Source organism: Eufriesea mexicana, unplaced genomic scaffold (genome assembly GCF_001483705.2).
Source record: "Eufriesea mexicana isolate 0111107269 unplaced genomic scaffold, ASM148370v2 scaffold10344, whole genome shotgun sequence".
Lineage (NCBI taxonomy): Eukaryota > Metazoa > Arthropoda > Insecta > Hymenoptera > Apidae > Eufriesea > Eufriesea mexicana.
Genome location: NW_016918030.1, coordinates 419134 through 436763, shown reverse-complemented (window position 1 = coordinate 436763; position 17630 = coordinate 419134). Strand labels below are relative to the sequence as shown.

Below are 17630 nucleotides of genomic sequence, written 5' to 3'. Positions count from 1 at the left end.
TGACAGTAACTGAAGAAGTAACGAAACTAGGTAAACCAAAGAAAACTATTAAGAAGAAGATCATTAAGCGCAAGGGTAAGGAGCAGCAGGTGACAGAGGAGGGTACCGTTGAAGAACAGGGTAAAGCTCCGGTAACTACTGTGACTGAAGGTCCTGTAGAAGAAGTGGTTGAAGAAATAATTAAGCCACTTCCAGCTCCAGAGAAAGTTGAACCAACGGAAGTAGAAGAAGTTCGCGACCAAGTGACAGTAACTGAAGAAGTAACGAAACTAGGTAAACCAAAGAAAACTATTAAGAAGAAGATCATTAAGCGCAAGGGTAAGGAGCAGCAGGTGACAGAGGAGGGTACCGTTGAAGAACAGGGTAAAGCTCCGGTAACTACTGTGACTGAAGGTCCTGTAGAAGAAGTGGTTGAAGAAATAATTAAGCCACTTCCAGCTCCAGAGAAAGTTGAACCAACGGAAGTAGAAGAAGTTCGCGACCAAGTGACAGTAACTGAAGAAGTAACGAAACTAGGTAAACCAAAGAAAACTATTAAGAAGAAGATCATTAAGCGCAAGGGTAAGGAGCAGCAGGTGACAGAGGAGGGTACCGTTGAAGAACAGGGTAAAGCTCCGGTAACTACTGTGACTGAAGGTCCTGTAGAAGAAGTGGTTGAAGAAATAATTAAGCCACTTCCAGCTCCAGAGAAAGTTGAACCAACGGAAGTAGAAGAAGTTCGCGACCAAGTGACAGTAACTGAAGAAGTAACGAAACTAGGTAAACCAAAGAAAACTATTAAGAAGAAGATCATTAAGCGCAAGGGTAAGGAGCAGCAGGTGACAGAGGAGGGTACCGTTGAAGAACAGGGTAAAGCTCCGGTAACTACTGTGACTGAAGGTCCTGTAGAAGAAGTGGTTGAAGAAATAATTAAGCCACTTCCAGCTCCAGAGAAAGTTGAACCAACGGAAGTAGAAGAAGTTCGCGACCAAGTGACAGTAACTGAAGAAGTAACGAAACTAGGTAAACCAAAGAAAACTATTAAGAAGAAGATCATTAAGCGCAAGGGTAAGGAGCAGCAGGTGACAGAGGAGGGTACCGTTGAAGAACAGGGTAAAGCTCCGGTAACTACTGTGACTGAAGGTCCTGTAGAAGAAGTGGTTGAAGAAATAATTAAGCCACTTCCAGCTCCAGAGAAAGTTGAACCAACGGAAGTAGAAGAAGTTCGCGACCAAGTGACAGTAACTGAAGAAGTAACGAAACTAGGTAAACCAAAGAAAACTATTAAGAAGAAGATCATTAAGCGCAAGGGTAAGGAGCAGCAGGTGACAGAGGAGGGTACCGTTGAAGAACAGGGTAAAGCTCCGGTAACTACTGTGACTGAAGGTCCTGTAGAAGAAGTGGTTGAAGAAATAATTAAGCCACTTCCAGCTCCAGAGAAAGTTGAACCAACGGAAGTAGAAGAAGTTCGCGACCAAGTGACAGTAACTGAAGAAGTAACGAAACTAGGTAAACCAAAGAAAACTATTAAGAAGAAGATCATTAAGCGCAAGGGTAAGGAGCAGCAGGTGACAGAGGAGGGTACCGTTGAAGAACAGGGTAAAGCTCCGGTAACTACTGTGACTGAAGGTCCTGTAGAAGAAGTGGTTGAAGAAATAATTAAGCCACTTCCAGCTCCAGAGAAAGTTGAACCAACTGAAGTAGAAGAAGTTCGCGAACAAGTAACAGTAACTGAAGAAGTAACGAAACTAGGTAAACCAAAGAAAACTATTAAGAAGAAGATCATTAAGCGCAAGGGTAAGCAACAGCAAGTAACAGAGGAGGTTACCGTTGAAGAACAGGGTAAAGCTCCGGTAACTACTGTGACTGAAGGTCCTGTGGAAGAAGTGGTTGAAGAAATAATTAAACCATTGCTTGCGTTGGAAGAAGTTAAGCCAACAGATGTAGAAGAAGTTTGCGAACAAGTGACTGTCACTGAAGAAGTGACGAAATTGGGTAAACCTAAGAAAACTGTAAAGAAGAAGATCATTAAGCGCAAGGGTAAGCAACAGCAAGTAACAGAGGAGGTTACCGTTGAAGAACAGGGTAAAGCTCCGGTAACTACTGTGACTGAAGGTCCTGTGGAAGAAGTGGTTGAAGAAATAATTAAACCATTGCTTGCGTTGGAAGAAGTTAAGCCAACAGATGTAGAAGAAGTTTGCGAACAAGTGACTGTCACTGAAGAAGTGACGAAATTGGGTAAACCTAAGAAAACTGTAAAGAAGAAGATCATTAAGCGCAAGGGTAAGCAACAGCAAGTAACAGAGGAGGTTACCGTTGAAGAACAGGATAAAGCTCCGGTAACTACTGTGACTGAAGGTCCTGTAGAAGAAGTGGTTGAAGAAATAATTATGCCATTACCAGCACCAAAGGAAGTTAAACCAACTGAAGTAGAAGAAGTTCGCGAACAAGTGACTGTCACTGAAGAAGTGACGAAATTGGGTAAACCTAAGAAAACTATTAAGAAAAAGATCATTAAGCGCAAGGGTAAGCAACAGCAGGTAACAGAAGAGGTTACCGTTGAAGAACAGGGTAAAGCACCTGTAACAACTGTGACTGAAGGTCCTGTAGAAGAAGTGGTTGAAGAAATAATTATGCCATTACCAGCACCAAAGGAAGTTAAACCAACTGAAGTAGAAGAAGTTCGCGAACAAGTGACAGTAACTGAAGAAGTAACAAAATTAGGTAAACCAAAGAAAACTATTAAAAAGAAGATCATAAAACGTAAAGGTAAAGAACAACAGGTGACAGAGGTGGTTACCGTAGAAGAACAAGGTAAAGCACCTGTAACTACTGTAACTGAGGGTCCTGTGGAGGAAGTGGTGGAAGAAATAATTAAGCCACTTCCTGCTCCAGAGAAAGTTGAACCAACTGAAGTAGAAGAAGTTCGCGAACAAGTAACAGTAACTGAAGAAGTGACGAGACTAGGTAAACCAAAGAAAACTATTAAGAAGAAGATCATTAAGCGCAAGGGTAAGCAACAGCAGGTGACAGAGGAGGTTACCGTTGAAGAACAGGGTAAAGCTCCGGTAACTACTATAACTGAGGGTCCTGTGGAGGAAGTGGTGGAAGAAATAATTAAGCCACTTCCTGCTCCAGAGAAAGTTAAACCAACTGAAGTAGAAGAAGTTCGCGAACAAGTAACAGTAACTGAAGAAGTGACGAGACTAGGTAAACCAAAGAAAACTATTAAGAAGAAGATCATTAAGCGCAAGGGTAAGCAACAGCAGGTGACAGAGGTGGTTACCGTAGAAGAACAAGGTAAAGCACCTGTAACTACTGTAACTGAGGGTCCTGTGGAGGAAGTGGTGGAAGAAATAATTAAGCCACTTCCTGCTCCAGAGAAAGTTGAACCAACTGAAGTAGAAGAAGTTCGCGAACAGGTGACAGTAACAGAAGAAACAACGAAGGAGGGCAAACCCAAGAAGGTGATTAAGAAGAAGGTGATAAAACGTAAAGGCAAGGAACAACAAGTAACAGAAGAAGTTACGGTAGAAGAAAAGGGTAAAACGCCAGTCACAACGGTAACTGAAGGTCCAGTTGAAGAAATAGTAGAGGAAATTATTAAACCAGAATTTATTAAACCAGTAGACGTAGAGGAGGTACAAGAACAAGTAACTGTTACAGAAGAGGTGACCAGAGAAGGTAAGCCTAAGAAAATTACAAAGAAGAAACTTATCAAACGCAAAGGAAGAAAGCAGCAAGTTACCGAAGTTGTTACAGTGGAGGAGAAAGGAATGGCACCCGTAACAACTGTGACAGAAGGACCAGTTGAAGAAGTTGTCGATGAAACAATAAAACCTTTACCAGCACTGGAATATGTTAAACCAGGTGAGGTTGAGGAAGTTCGTGAGCAAGTTACAGTCACCGAGGAAATCACTAAACTGGGCAAACCAAAGAAAACAACGAAAAAGAAGATCATTAAACGTAAGGGGCCAAAACAACAGATTACTGAAATTATGACTGTGGAAGAAGAAGGAAAAGCACCAGAGACAACTATTACTGAGGGTCCTATTGAAGAAATAGTGGATGAGAAGACACAGCCACTACCGTTACTGGAACGTATCAAGCCAACCGAAATTGAAGAAGTACGCGAACAAGTTACAGTTACAGAAGAAATAACCAAGGAAGGTAAACCAAAGAAAACAACAAAGAAGAAGATCATTAAGCGCAAAGGACAAGAACAGAAGGTAACTGAAATAGTAACAGTTGAAGAACAAGATAAGGCACCAGTTATCACTGTAAAAGAAACCCCAGTGGAGGAAGTAGTTGAGGAAACTGTAAAGCCTTTACCTGCTCCTAAACGTGTCAAACCATCTGAAGTAGAAGAGGTTCGCGAACAAGTGACTGTTACTGAAGAAGTGACAAGAGAAGGTAAACCAAAGAAAACTATTAAGAAGAAAGTCATCAAACGTAAAGGAAGGGAACAGCAAGTCACTGAAGTTGTCACAGTTGAGGAACAAGGCAAGGCTCCAGTTACAACAGTCACTGAAGGTCCAGTGGAAGAAGTAATAGAAGAGGTACTGAAACCACTGCCTGCACCTGAATTTGTAAAACCATCTGAAGTGGAAGAAGTTCGTGAACAAGTGACTGTTACAGAAGAAGTGACAAGATTAGGTAAACCAAAGAAAACTATTAAAAAGAAGATCATAAAACGTAAGGGTAAAGAACAACAGGTGACAGAGGTGGTTACCGTAGAAGAACAAGGTAAAGCACCTGTAACTACTGTAACTGAAGGACCTGTGGAGGAAGTGGTAGAAGAAATAATTAAACCACTACCTGCACCAGAACTTGTCAAACCATCTGAAGTAGAAGAGGTTCGCGAACAAGTGACTGTTACTGAAGAAGTGACAAGAGAAGGTAAACCAAAGAAAACTATTAAGAAGAAAGTCATCAAACGTAAAGGAAGGGAACAGCAAGTCACTGAAGTTGTCACAGTTGAGGAACAAGGCAAGGCTCCAGTTACAACAGTCACTGAAGGTCCAGTGGAAGAAGTAATAGAAGAAGTATTGAAACCGCTGCCTGCACCTGAATTTGTAAAACCATCTGAAGTGGAAGAAGTTCGTGAACAAGTGACTGTCACAGAGGAAGTTACTAAAGAAGGTAAACCAAAGAAAATCATCAAGAAGAAAGTAATTAAACGTAAGGGCAAAGAACAACAAGTAACTGAAGTTGTTACGGTTGAGGAACAAGGTAAACGACCTGTTACAACTATAACTGAGGGCCCAGTGGAAGAAATCGTAGAAGACATATTAAAATTCTTCCGATAATAGAATATGTAAAACCATCTGATGTTGAAGAAGTTCGTGAAGAGGTTACCGTTACGCAAGAAGTAACAAAAGAAGGTAAACCAAAGAAGACGACTAAGAAGAAGATAATCAAACGTAAAGGCAAAGAACAACAAGTAACTGAACTTGTAACCGTTGAAGAACAAGGAAAGAAGCCTGTCACGACTGTATCCGAAGGCCCTGTTGAAGAAGTAGTCGAAGAACTTCTGAAACCTATGCCAATTCCAGACTATGCTAAACCTGGTGAAGTAGAAGAAGTACGTGAACAGTTAACTGTAACTGAAGAGGTATCAAAAGAAGGTAAACCTAAAAAGATAACCAAGAAGAAAGTCATCAAACGCAAAGGAAAGGAGCAACAGGTTACCGAGTTAGTCACAGTTGAGGAACAAGGTAAAGCTCCTGTTACAACGGTAACTGAAGGACCTATTGAAGAATTAGTCGAAGAAATAATAAAACCATTGCCAGCACCGGAAAGAATCAAACCATCTGAAGTAGAAGAAGTCCGTGAACAAGTTACAGTGACTGAAGAGGTGACTAAAGAAGGTAAACCTAAGAAAGTCACTAAAAAGAAAGTCATTAAACGTAAAGGAAGGGAGCAACAGGTCTCTGAAGTTGTCACGGTTGAAGAACAGGGCAAGGCACCAGTTACTGTCATTACAGAAGGTCCAACAGAGGAAATAGTTGAAGAAACGATAAAAGCCTTACCTGCGCCAGAGCATGCAAAACCAGATGAAATAGAAGAAGTTAGAGAACAAGTTACTGTTACCCAAGAAATAACTAAAGAAGGTAAACCAAAGAAGGTCACAAAGAAGAAAGTCATTAAACGAAAAGGACAACAGCAACAGGTAACAGAAGTTGTCACAGTTGAGGAGAGAGGTAAAGCTCCTGTAACAACAATCACTGAAGGCCCTGTAGAAGAAGTACTTGAGGATGTACTGAAACCTCTTCCTGCTCCTGAATTTGTTACACCATCTGAAGTAGAAGAAGTTCAGGAACAAGTAACGGTCACTGAAGAAATAACCAAGGAAGGTAAGCCGAAGAAAGTCACTAAAAAGAAAGTGATTAAACGCAAAGGAAGAGAACAACAAGTATCTGAAGTAGTAACAGTCGAAGAACAGGGTAAAGCTCCGGTTACTTCTGTTACTGAAGGTCCTATTGAGGAGATTGTTGAAGAGAAAGTAAAAGTCTTACCTACACCAGAATATGCTAAACCAGACGAAGTGGAAGAGATCCGTGAACAAGTCACTGTTACACAGGAAGTTACCAAAGAAGGAAAGCCAAAGAAGACCACCAAGAAGAAGGTTGTCAAGCGCAAAGGCAAAGACCAACAAGTAACAGAAGTTGTTACCGTTGAAGAACAAGGAAAGGCACCTGTCACAACTGTTACTGAAGGTCCTGTTGAAGAAGTGGTGGAAGAAGTAATAAAGCCAATGCTTGCTCCAGAACGTGTGAAACCATCAGAAGTAGAAGAAGTTCGTGAACAGGTTACTGTTACTGAAGAATTGACTAAAGAAGGCAAACCCAAGAAAGTCACTAAGAAGAAGGTTACCAAACGTAAAGGAAAAGAACAACACGTAACTGAAATAGTTACAGTTGAAGAACAAGGCAAAATTCCAGTCACAACTGTCACTGAAGGTCCTACGGAAGAAATAATCGAAGAAACACTGAAAGCTCTACCGGCTCCAGAGTATGCTAAACCATCTGAAGTGGAAGAAGTTCGTGAACAGGTCACAGTGACTCAAGAGGTTACCAAAGAAGGCAAACCAAAGAAAATAACCAAAAAGAAAGTTGTCAAACGTAAAGGAAAGGAACAACAAGTCACTGAGGTGACTACAATTGAAGAACAAGGAAAAGCTCCCGTAACAACTGTAACTGAAGGACCTGTCGAGGAAGTGGTTGAAGAAATAATTAAACCACTACCTGCTCCAGAGAAAGTTAAACCATCCGAAGTAGAAGAAGTTCGTGAACAGGTGACTGTCACTGAAGAAATAACCAGAGAAGGCAAGCCGAAGAAAGTCACCAAGAAAAAGGTTACCAGACGCAAGGGCAAAGAACAGCAGGTCACGGAAGTTGTAACAGTCGAAGAACAAGGTAAACGACCTGTTACAACTGTGACTGAAGGTCCTACGGAAGAAATAGTTGACGAAGTACTGAAAGCGTTGCCTGCTCCGGAACACGCGAAACCAGACGAGGTAGAAGAGGTTCGTGAACAAGTTACCGTTACCCAAGAAGTGACCAAGGAAGGCAAGCCCAAAAAAGTTACAAAGAAGAAAGTCATCAAACGGAAGGGCAAAGAACAACAAGTGACAGAGGTCGTAACTGTCGAAGAACAGGGAAAAGCACCTGTCACGAGCATCACCGAGGGTCCTACGGAAGAAATAGTTGAGGAAACACTGAAAGCACTACCTGCTCCGGAACGTGTTGAACCCACAGAGGTAGAAGAAACACCTGAAGAAGTAACAGTCACCGAAATCGTTACAGAGAAAGGTAAGCCGAAGAAGGTTGTCAAAAAGAAAGTTCCTAAGAAAGTTCCTGTCCCTGGCGAGGAAAAGGTTGAAGCACCTGAAGCTCCAGAAGTCCCACGAGATGAAGCTAAAAAACCTGTCAAACTGCAGCGTCTCAAAGTTACCAAAGTCGAAGCGACAAAACTGGAAGTACAAGAAATATCTGTGGACAAACCACAATTTGCTCAAATTAAATTGCGCAAGACTCCAACGGCGAAACGTCCGGTAGAAAAGAAGGAGAAAATTCCACGTGTTCTTCTTCGAAGTCGAATCAAAGCCATAGAGTGGCCTCCATCGATCAAATACCCTAAAGTCGAGGAGCTCGAACCAAATGAAGTCCAGAATGGCATTCTGTCTCGCAATGTCGAGGAAGCCGCCACTCTACCGAAACCTAAGAAGAAGAAGATAAAGCGTTTGGAGAAAGAGATCGCCAAGCTGGAGAAACTAGATCAAGAGTTCGAGGAACTGAAGAAGGAACTACCACTGGAGAAACTCGAGGAGCCAATGCCAGAGGAGAAACCAGTGAAGAAACCGAAAAAGAAGAAACCTGTTGAGAAAGTTAAAGGTGCGAAGCCTGAATTGATGAGGATCAGCATTAAAGAACAGAAGCCAATCAAACCCAAAATCGAAGAACCAGCTACTCCTCTGTTCGCACAGATTAAACTGAAAAAAGCTCCAACCAAACCCAAGAAGAAGGACGACAAGGAAGAAACCAAGTTCCCCAAAATCCTGTTGCGCAGTCGCATTACGGAACACGAATGGCCACCTTCCATAAAGTACCCAATCATAACCGAACTCGAACCTAATTACGTACAGAATGGAATTCTGTCGCGTACAATGGAAGAAGCGCTGAAATTGAAGAAAGTGAAGCATAAGAAAGTAAAACTGCCAGAGAAGGAAATAACAGAGCTAGAGAAATTGGATCAAGAGTTCGAAGAACTGAAGAAAGTTCCGTTAGAAAAGGTTGAAGAGATAACACCATACGAACGTAAACCTAAGCCCGAAGAGCCTGAAGAAGAAAAACCAAAGAAACTGAAAATAGGCAAAGGAAAGCGTCGGCCTGAAGAGGTAGAGGAACAGGAGATTGTGAAATTGAAAAAGATACCAGAGAAGGTTCCAGATGTTTCGGAAGAACTAGCTCCTATTCCAAAGAAGAAAGGAGAAGAAGACAAACCGAAGAAAGAGAAAGAAGAGAGAGAGTATCCTGAACTGAAACCATTCGAACCGTACGATGTCGAACCCATTGAACTTGAGCTAGAAGAAAGAGAAAAGCCAGAGTATCCTGAGCCAGAGAAGAAGATACCCAAGAAGGTACCAAGTAAGAAGCCAAAGAAAGAACGCAAGGCTCCGGATCAAGAAATAGAGGCTGTTCCAATAGTACCAGGTGTTCCTAAACCGGAAGAGCCGGAAGAAGAGGATAAAATTAAGAGGAGAATTCCTGAAAGGGAAGCTCCAACGGAAGAGCCAGAAAAGATCAAGCTGAAACCTTGGAAGAAACCTAAGGAAGAGAAAGAAGAAGAAAAGAAACCGGAAGATTACCTGAAGTTTGTTCCCAAAGACGATGACATTGTCGAGACTGTCGAGGTCGTTACGACCGTGATCACGGAAGAAACACCAGAAAAGAAACAGAGAAAGATCAAAAAGAAGAAGACCACGACAAAGCGTGGCGATGAGAAACCAAAGGTTTTGGAAGAGACAACCGTGGAGGAAGAAGGCGTAGAGCCTGTAGTAACCGTGGAAGAATTCGTAGTGGATAAACTCGAAGCCGTGCCAGTCGAGTCGATCGTACAACCCGCGCCTGTAGAAGAGATCAAAGAAGAGATCGTAACGAGCGAGATCGTGAGTGAAGAAGGAACAAAGAAAACGGTACGCAAAAAGCGTATCACCAGGAAACGCGAAGGTAAAGAACAGGTCACCGAAGAGGTGACTGTGGAAGAAGAAGGTAAAGAACCATTAACAGCAACAACAGAAATCCACGAAGACACTACACCAGAAATACACGAAAAACCAAAACACAAAAGACCGACAAAACCAAAAGCTGACGAGAAAGTGACAGAAGGTAAGCCCATTTCTTACGTATTACTATCACCATCGATTAAACGTCTATCATATGTATATGTATTATATGTGCACACATATATACTACATATACACACGTGAGACCCGTACATATCATTTCTTCATATATCGCGCATAAATATACGAAATAAACAGAACAAGATACAAAGACATGGTGGACAAATATACTTGATCTTATACTGTATACATGATATGGTCAGCCTACACGTTGACAAGCTCTTGGATTATTCGCTTTTTATTAGTACCTCGTTTAATTTAAATGGTTTCCGCTATAAAAAGAGGCTTAGTATCGATACGAGGTTGTTGGTTCACGAGCAGATCTAAAGCATTTTATTCTTTTCGCAGATGTCACGGAGGAAGTGGTTGATGAGGTAAGACCTAGAATCGGTTTTATGGTTATTCGATTGTACAATAATGTGTGATGAGCATGGATATAATTTATTTCTTCTTCTTCTTTTTATAAATAATAGAAAATTATCGAGGAAATCGAGGAAGTTGAGGAAGTTGTGCCTACCAAGAAGATTATCAAGAAGAAGAAACCACGTACAACTAAGGATGAAGTGACGGAGGAAGTCGTGGAAGAAATAATAATAGAGCAACCCGAAGAACAGGAAGCGCGACCGATCGTGGAGGAAGTAGAGACCGTGACGGTCACGGAGCTCGATGTACGGAAAGCACCGAAGAAGAAGAAAGAGGTGGTCATCAAGGAGGAGGAAGAAATCTTCGAAACGATCGAAACACCTACCCACAAGATTATCAGGAAGAAGAGGCGTCCTATGAAGAAGGGCGAAGAAGAAATCGTTGTGGAAGAAATAATTCAGAAACCATATGAAGAAACTATCGAAATGGAGGAACAACGAATAGTGGAAGTAATAGAGACACCAACGAAGAAAGTTGTGAAGAAGAAGAAGGCGGTAGTGAGAGATGACGGTGTTCCTGAAGAAATCGTTGAAGAGATCGTTGTTGAAAAGCCACGCAAGGAAAAGGCAAAGCCGAGCGTTGTGGAAGAGAAAGAAAAGGTGAAAGTGACAAAAGTTGACCTGAAAAAAGCACCAAAGAAACCGGAAGAAGAAATAGAAGAAGAAGAGATCGTTGAAATCATCGAAACTCCAACGAAGAAGATTATTCGAAAGAAACCGAAAGACAAGAAGGAGAAAGTGGTGGAAGAAGTCATACAGAAGACAATTGAGGAAGCAAAGGCTATGGAAGAACGTGAAATTGTAGAAATCATTGAAACACCGACGAAGAAAATTATTAAGAAAAAGAAAGCGACTATTAAGGAAGGCGAAGCGCCTGTAGAGGAAGTTGAAGAAATCGTAATTGAGAAACCTGTTAAAGAAAAAGCCAAGAAGAAGATTTTGCCAAAGGAAGGAGTGGAAATCACAGAAATTATTACTGAAACATCTGTCGAAGAGTTGCCTGAAGAAAAGGCTAAACCGGAAGAAGCCAAACCCTTGGAAGAAGAGGAAGAAGAGAAAGCAAAGATCACACAGGTGGAAGTGAAGAAAGTACCGAAAAAGAAGAAGAAACCTGTTACTGCCATTGAAGCTGAAGAAAAGGAAGAAGTTGTGGAAGAAATAAAGCCTGAGGTACCAAAAGAGGAGAAGGTGAAACCGACTGTCACCGAAAAAGAGGGCGTTGAAGTGACCGAAGTGATTTCCGAAGTAACAACGGAGAAGCTTCCTGAAGAAGTGAAACCTAAAAAGAAGAAGGCTACTGAGATTAAAGAGACGGAGGAAAAGGTAACAACAAAGAAAGTAAAAGTAAAGGAAGCTCCAAAAGAAGCTGTGCCTAAGACGGAAGAACAGGTAGTAGAAGAAGTTGAGGAACTCGTTACTGAGAAGCCGAAGAAAACTAAAGCCAAGAAAGAAGTAACACCACAAGATAGTATAGTGACAACTGAAGTCATTCCTACGACTGCAGAAGAAGAATTACAAGTGGAAAAACCGGCAGAAGATAAAGCTGTTGTAGTGGAAGAAAAGGAAGAAAAAGCTAAAGTGGAAGAAAAGAAAGTCAGCGTGAAGAAGGCTCCCAAAAAGAAATTAACACCAAAGGAAGCTGAAGAGGAACAAGTGGAAGAAGTTGTGGAAGAGATAACACCGGAAGAGCCAAAGAAGAGGAAAGCTAAGAAGACTGTTCTTCCTAAGGACGAAATACAAACAACCGAAGTAGTGGCTGAAGTAACAACGGAAGAGATAACAGAGAAAAAGCCAAAGGAAGAGAAAGCTGTTCCCAAAGAGGAAGAAAAGGTGGAAGAAGAGGCAAAGGTTACCGAGGTTTCTGTAAAGAAGGTACCTAAGAAAAAGAAGGAGGAAATTGTGACGAACGGTGAGATAATCGAAGAAAAACCAAAGGTGAAAGAAATTCCGGAGGAGAAACCGGAAGTGAAAGAAAAACCAAAGGAAGAGAAACCAGAAGTAATAGAGAAACCAGGGGAAGAAAAACCAAAAGAAGTAAAGCCAAAAGCAGAAAAACCGACAAAGAAGAAAGTACCAGCAGAAAAGAAGCCCACAGTTGCTGAAGAAGAAGAACGCGAAGAAAAGGTAGAAGAAATAGTGGAGGAGAAGCCAAAGAAAGTCAAGGCTAAGAAAGAAGTTATTCTAAAGGATACTGTAGTAACAACAGAAGTTATTCCAGAAGCCGTTGCCGAAGAACTACCGACAAAAGAACCTGAGGAACAAAAAGCAGTCCCAATTGAAGAAAAACCGGAAGAAATTATAATCAAAGAAGTTCCAGTAGAAAAGGCTCCAGAGAAAAAAGAGGAAAAGATTCCGGAAGAAAAACCAACAGAAAAAGTTCCTAAGGAATCGAAGGAGACGAAAGTAGTAAAAAAGAAGAAGAAAGTGGTGAAGAAAGATGAAATCGAGGAATGGGTCGAACCAGAGTATGAACGACCTGTACTGGAACCTATGCCTGAAAAGATACAATGGGAACCAAAGAAGAAAAAGGAGAAAAAACCTTTGCCGGAATCATTACAGAAATTGGTTCCTCAGAAGATCGAAAGAAAAGAATTTAAACCCACGAAACTTCAGTACATGGAACCAGCAGAAGCCATCCAGTTCGCTGCGATCAAATTGAAAAAGGTACGGCTTCCAAAGAAGAAGGAAATCGAGGAAACCAAATTCCCGAAAGTCCTATTGCGAAGCACAATCAAATTTGTCGGGGATTATCCGCCTGACATACAGTATCCTACGATAACCGAATTAGAGGAAAATCCGGTTCAAACGGGTATTTTGTCTAGAAACACTGAAGAAGCTCTAGAAGTTTTAAAGAGGAAAGTGAAGAAGGTTAAACTTCCCAAGAAAGAAGTCACGAAATTAGAGAAATTGGATCAAGAATTCGAAGAGTTGAAGAAAGTACCTTTAGAAAAGGTGGAGGATAAATCGGTGTACGAACGTGCGCCAAAGAAACCCACCGAGAAGCCGGAAGAGCCTCAAAAGTTGCCGATTGGTAAAGGTAAGGTTCCGGAAGAAGAAAAAGTGGAACCTGAAAAGGTCAAATTGAAAAAGATTCCTGAGAAGAAACCGGAAGAAGTTGAAGAACCGCTGAAGAAACCAGCGAAAACGGAACCTGAGGAGGAAGCTAAGCCGGAAAAGAAAAAGAAACCAAAGATGAAACTGGAACACGAGGAACTGAAACCGTTGGACTTCGAGAGACCAGAGCTCGAGAAGTACGAACCTGAAGAACGTGAAGAACCAGAAAAACCAGCACCAGAACCAGTTCCAAAACCATACGAAAGAGAAGAGAAGAAGAAACCAGATCAGGAAATAGAACAGATTCCGTTGATCAAAGGAGAACCCAAACCACCAGAACCAGAAGAACAACCGGAAGTTAAGTTCAGAATACCCCAAAAGGAGAAACCACCAGAGGAGCCGGAGACGATAACACTGAAAGGCTGGAAGAAAGATAAACCTGAGGACGAAGGTGTGAAAGAGTTCCCAGTAAAGGAAGAAGAAGAAGCTCCTAAAGCACCCAAAGAAGAAACAGAAGAGGTCACCTTGAAACGTAAAGTAAAACCAAAGAAACCAAAAGAAAAGGCTCCTAAAGAAGAAGAGGTGACTCTGAAAAAGCCTGAAGAAAAGAAACCCGAAGAGGTACCAGAAGTGATTGAAGAAATTACTCTGAAAAAGAAACCGGAGAAGCCAGCCGAAGAAGCTCCAGCCGAGATTACAATCAAAAAGCCAGTTGTAGAAGAAAAAGAAGAAGTTCCCGAACAAGTAACTCTGAAGAAGAGAAAACCGAAGGAAAAACCTGTCCCAGAAGAAGTAAAGGAAGAAGTGACATTGAAGAAAGTGCCAAAAGAAAAGTCGCCTGAAGAAGTAACTGAACAAATAGAGATCAAGAAACCAAAGGAAAAGAAACCTGTAAAGGAGGAGGCCGCAGATGAAGTTACAATTAAGAAACCGGTGCCTGTTGAAAAAGAGGAAGAAGAGATTATAGAAAAAGTAACTCTGAAGAAGAAGAAACCGAAAGAAAAGCCGCTTCCAGAGGAAGTGAAAGAGGAAGTTACATTGAAACCTGTTCCAAAAGAAAAAGAAAAGGCACCAGAGGAAGTAACCGAGAAAGTGGAAATAAAGAAACCAAAGAAGAAGAAGCCAGTAGAAGAGGAAGCTGCCGATGAGGTTACCATCAAGAAACCTGTTCCTGTAGAAAAGGAGGAAGAAGAAATTATAGAAGAAGTAACTTTGAAGAAGAAGAAGCCAAAAGAAAAACCGGTTCCGGAAGAAGTGAAAGAGGAAGTTACGTTGAAACCTGTTCCAAAAGAAGAAGAAAAGGCGCCAGAGGAAGTAACCGAGAAAGTGGAGATAAAGAAACCAAAGAAGAAGAAGCCAGTAGAAGAGGAAGCTGCCGATGAGGTTACCATCAAGAAACCTGTTCCTGTAGAGAAGGAGGAGGAAGAAGTTGTAGAAGAAGTAACTTTAAAGAAGAAGAAACCGAAAGAGAAACCAGTTCCAGAAGAAGTGACTGAAGAGGTTACGTTGAAGAAGCCTGTAGGAAAAGAAGAAGAGAAGGCACCGGAGGAAGTAAGCGAGAAAATAGAGTTGAAGAAACCAAAAAAGAAGAAACCAGTATTGGAGGAAGCTGCAGACGAAGTAACCATCAAGAAGGTTGTCGTGGAGGAAAAAGAGGAAGAGGAGGCTCCTACGGAAGTCACTCTGAAACCAAAACCGAAAAAGAAACCAATCGTAGAAGAAGAACAGGAAGCTGAAGTGACTCTTGCAAAACCGAAACCAGCAGAAGAAGAAAAGAAACCGGAGGAGGTCGAGATATCATTAAAGAAGAAGCCAAAGAAGAAACCAACTGTCGAGGAAGAAGCTGCGGAAGTAACTATCACGAAACTGGTTCCCACAGAAGTGGAGGAAGAACCTGAAGAAGTTACCATCAAGAAAAAGAAGAAACCAGAAAAGAAACCAACAGTGACGGAAGAAGTCGAAGAAGCCGTGACCATAAAGAAAGCTCGTGCTCCTGAGAAGCCTAAAGAAGAAGAAGAAGTCTCAACCGACGTGCAACTGAAGAAGAAGAAACCACCACGCAAAGTGGAGGAAGTTGCAGCCGAAGAACTGACAATCCGGAAAATCGAAGAAGTAGAACAACCCGAAGAAGAAGAGGTCCAGGAATTCACGGTCAAACGGAAGCCTCCTAAACTACCTCCAAAGCCTATCGAAGAGATCTACGAAGATGTTACTCTCCGAAAACTACGTCCAAAGAAGAAACCAAGAACGGACATCAAGGAGGTGACGGAAGTAGAAAATGTAACTTTCAGACCACGCTCCACGAAAACGAAAGAGGATGTGGAACAGGAATTCAAGATCTCGTTGAACACCTACGAGGAAGAAGACATATCAATGTCCGGTAAAGTTCGACTGAAACCCAAGAAACGACCGATGACGTATTCCGAAGAAACGGGAGAAGAAACCATCAGGATCATGCAGGAGGTCGAAGATGATTCCGGTCCGATCATAGAAGAGATCATAGAATCGGACGAAGAAGGTAGAGACGAGTACAGTATCGAAGAATTGGAAACGGATGAGATGAGGCTACCACTGAGAAGAAGGAGAAAGAAGGTACCCAAGCCATACCAGGTGGAAGACATCGAGGAGGGTGACGTGAAATTGAAACTGAAACGCGACAGGAAGTACTCCATCGAGGAAGCTGACGAGACGCTAGCGTTGAAGCTGAAAAGCAAGAGACGAGTTTCTACCTTCGAAGAAGGTTCGAGAGGATTTCTCGATTATCGCTTTCGCAGATAACGTTTAATCTAACGTGCTTTCAGCTAATGTAGAATTTAACGCGCTTCGTCGGTGCATTTAGTGAGTATGTTTGCCCCTAATATCCCTGTGCCTCTGAAACGAAGCCTCGCCTAGAATCCCCTGCTTCTTAATCCAATTGCGAATGAAAAGCATATCGGTACTTCATATAACGTACTTCAACGGAATGGCAATAAAACGCTGTGTAACGAATTGCTAGCGACAATAGGTCAGCTAATGATATTTATGCTCGTGATAGGCGAGTATGGTCAATATTGTGAAATATATCGCAGCTTTCGACTTTGAGCATCCATTATATCGATAGTACATCCACGTTAATACATAGATAACAGCTTGTATCGTTAATGTTGCTTACCTTTATTATAATACTTTATTTGACGCGTTACAGAAGAGGCCTCGCTTAGTATCACCAGGGAAGAAGACATTTCAGAGGAAGGTGCGTTCGTAATAATTTTAATAGTTGTTTTAATCTCTTACTGTCGATTTATCTATCATCGATGATACGTTTGAATATCAATATATTATAATAAAATTTATCGAATTGGTCTTTCAGAAGATATCGAGTATGTTGTTCGCGACGGCGACACAATGTTCTCGATTTGCTCGTACGTGGCAGAAACTGACGAAGCTATTAACCTGGTCGAAGGAGAAAGAGTTTACGTCATCGGTAAGGCTATATTTTTTTACGATAACGGGGTATCTTTATGCCGCAGTAACTATGATAACGATACATTTATTATGTGCATGTTTCTTACAGACCACACTAACCAGGACTGGTGGTTCGTAAAGAAACACTTAACCGAAGAGAAGGGTTGGGTTCCAGCGCAATACCTCCTCAACGAGGTCCACTACACTCATTATCTGCAGCGCAAATTGCACGAGAAGATTGATAAATTACCAGTATTTGAAAGTACGTTCATCTGTTTTTCATTCATACAAATATATAATATTATAAAGAAAAAAATTGTAAAGCGATAAAAATAATTTTTCAAAAATGAAAAAGATTCCGTGAGTTGTTATTATTAATATATCTGATCAACATTAATGTATCTGATGAACTGAGGAAATAAATTTTTGGTATCGTAGAACCCATACCAGGTGAGAAGACATCAGCGCCCAGATTCATCGAGAAATTGCAGCCAATTCATACTCCGGATGGCTACACGATTCAATTCGAATGTCAAGTGGAAGGTTTACCAAGGCCTCAGATAACATGGTTCCGACAAACAGCCATCATCAAGCCGTCTCCCGACTTCCAGATGTACTATGACGATGATAATGTAGCAACTCTGATCATCAGGGAAGTCTTCCCTGAGGATGCTGGCACCTTCACCTGTGTAGCTAAGAACGCTGCTGGTTTCGCTTCCAGTACCACGGAATTGATCGTGGAAGCTCCTCTTTCTGATCATGGATCGGATCTGACTGGTCCATCCAGAAAGAGTCTCTCACGGTACTCTTCTTACATTTCATTT

General features: G+C 41.6%; 1 protein-coding gene across 1 annotated transcript in view; it reads left to right on the top strand.

The window, feature by feature from the left end:
- Positions 1 to 17630, top strand: part of LOC108553383 (titin-like) — a 45164-nt gene that overhangs the window by 16984 nt on the left and 10550 nt on the right. The window contains 8 exon segments of the mRNA XM_017908251.1: positions 163 to 5265; positions 5268 to 9869; positions 10235 to 10260; positions 10360 to 16102; positions 16547 to 16594; positions 16712 to 16825; positions 16916 to 17068; positions 17245 to 17608. Of these exon segments, the coding sequence (XP_017763740.1) occupies positions 163 to 5265; positions 5268 to 9869; positions 10235 to 10260; positions 10360 to 16102; positions 16547 to 16594; positions 16712 to 16825; positions 16916 to 17068; positions 17245 to 17608 (16153 nt within the window).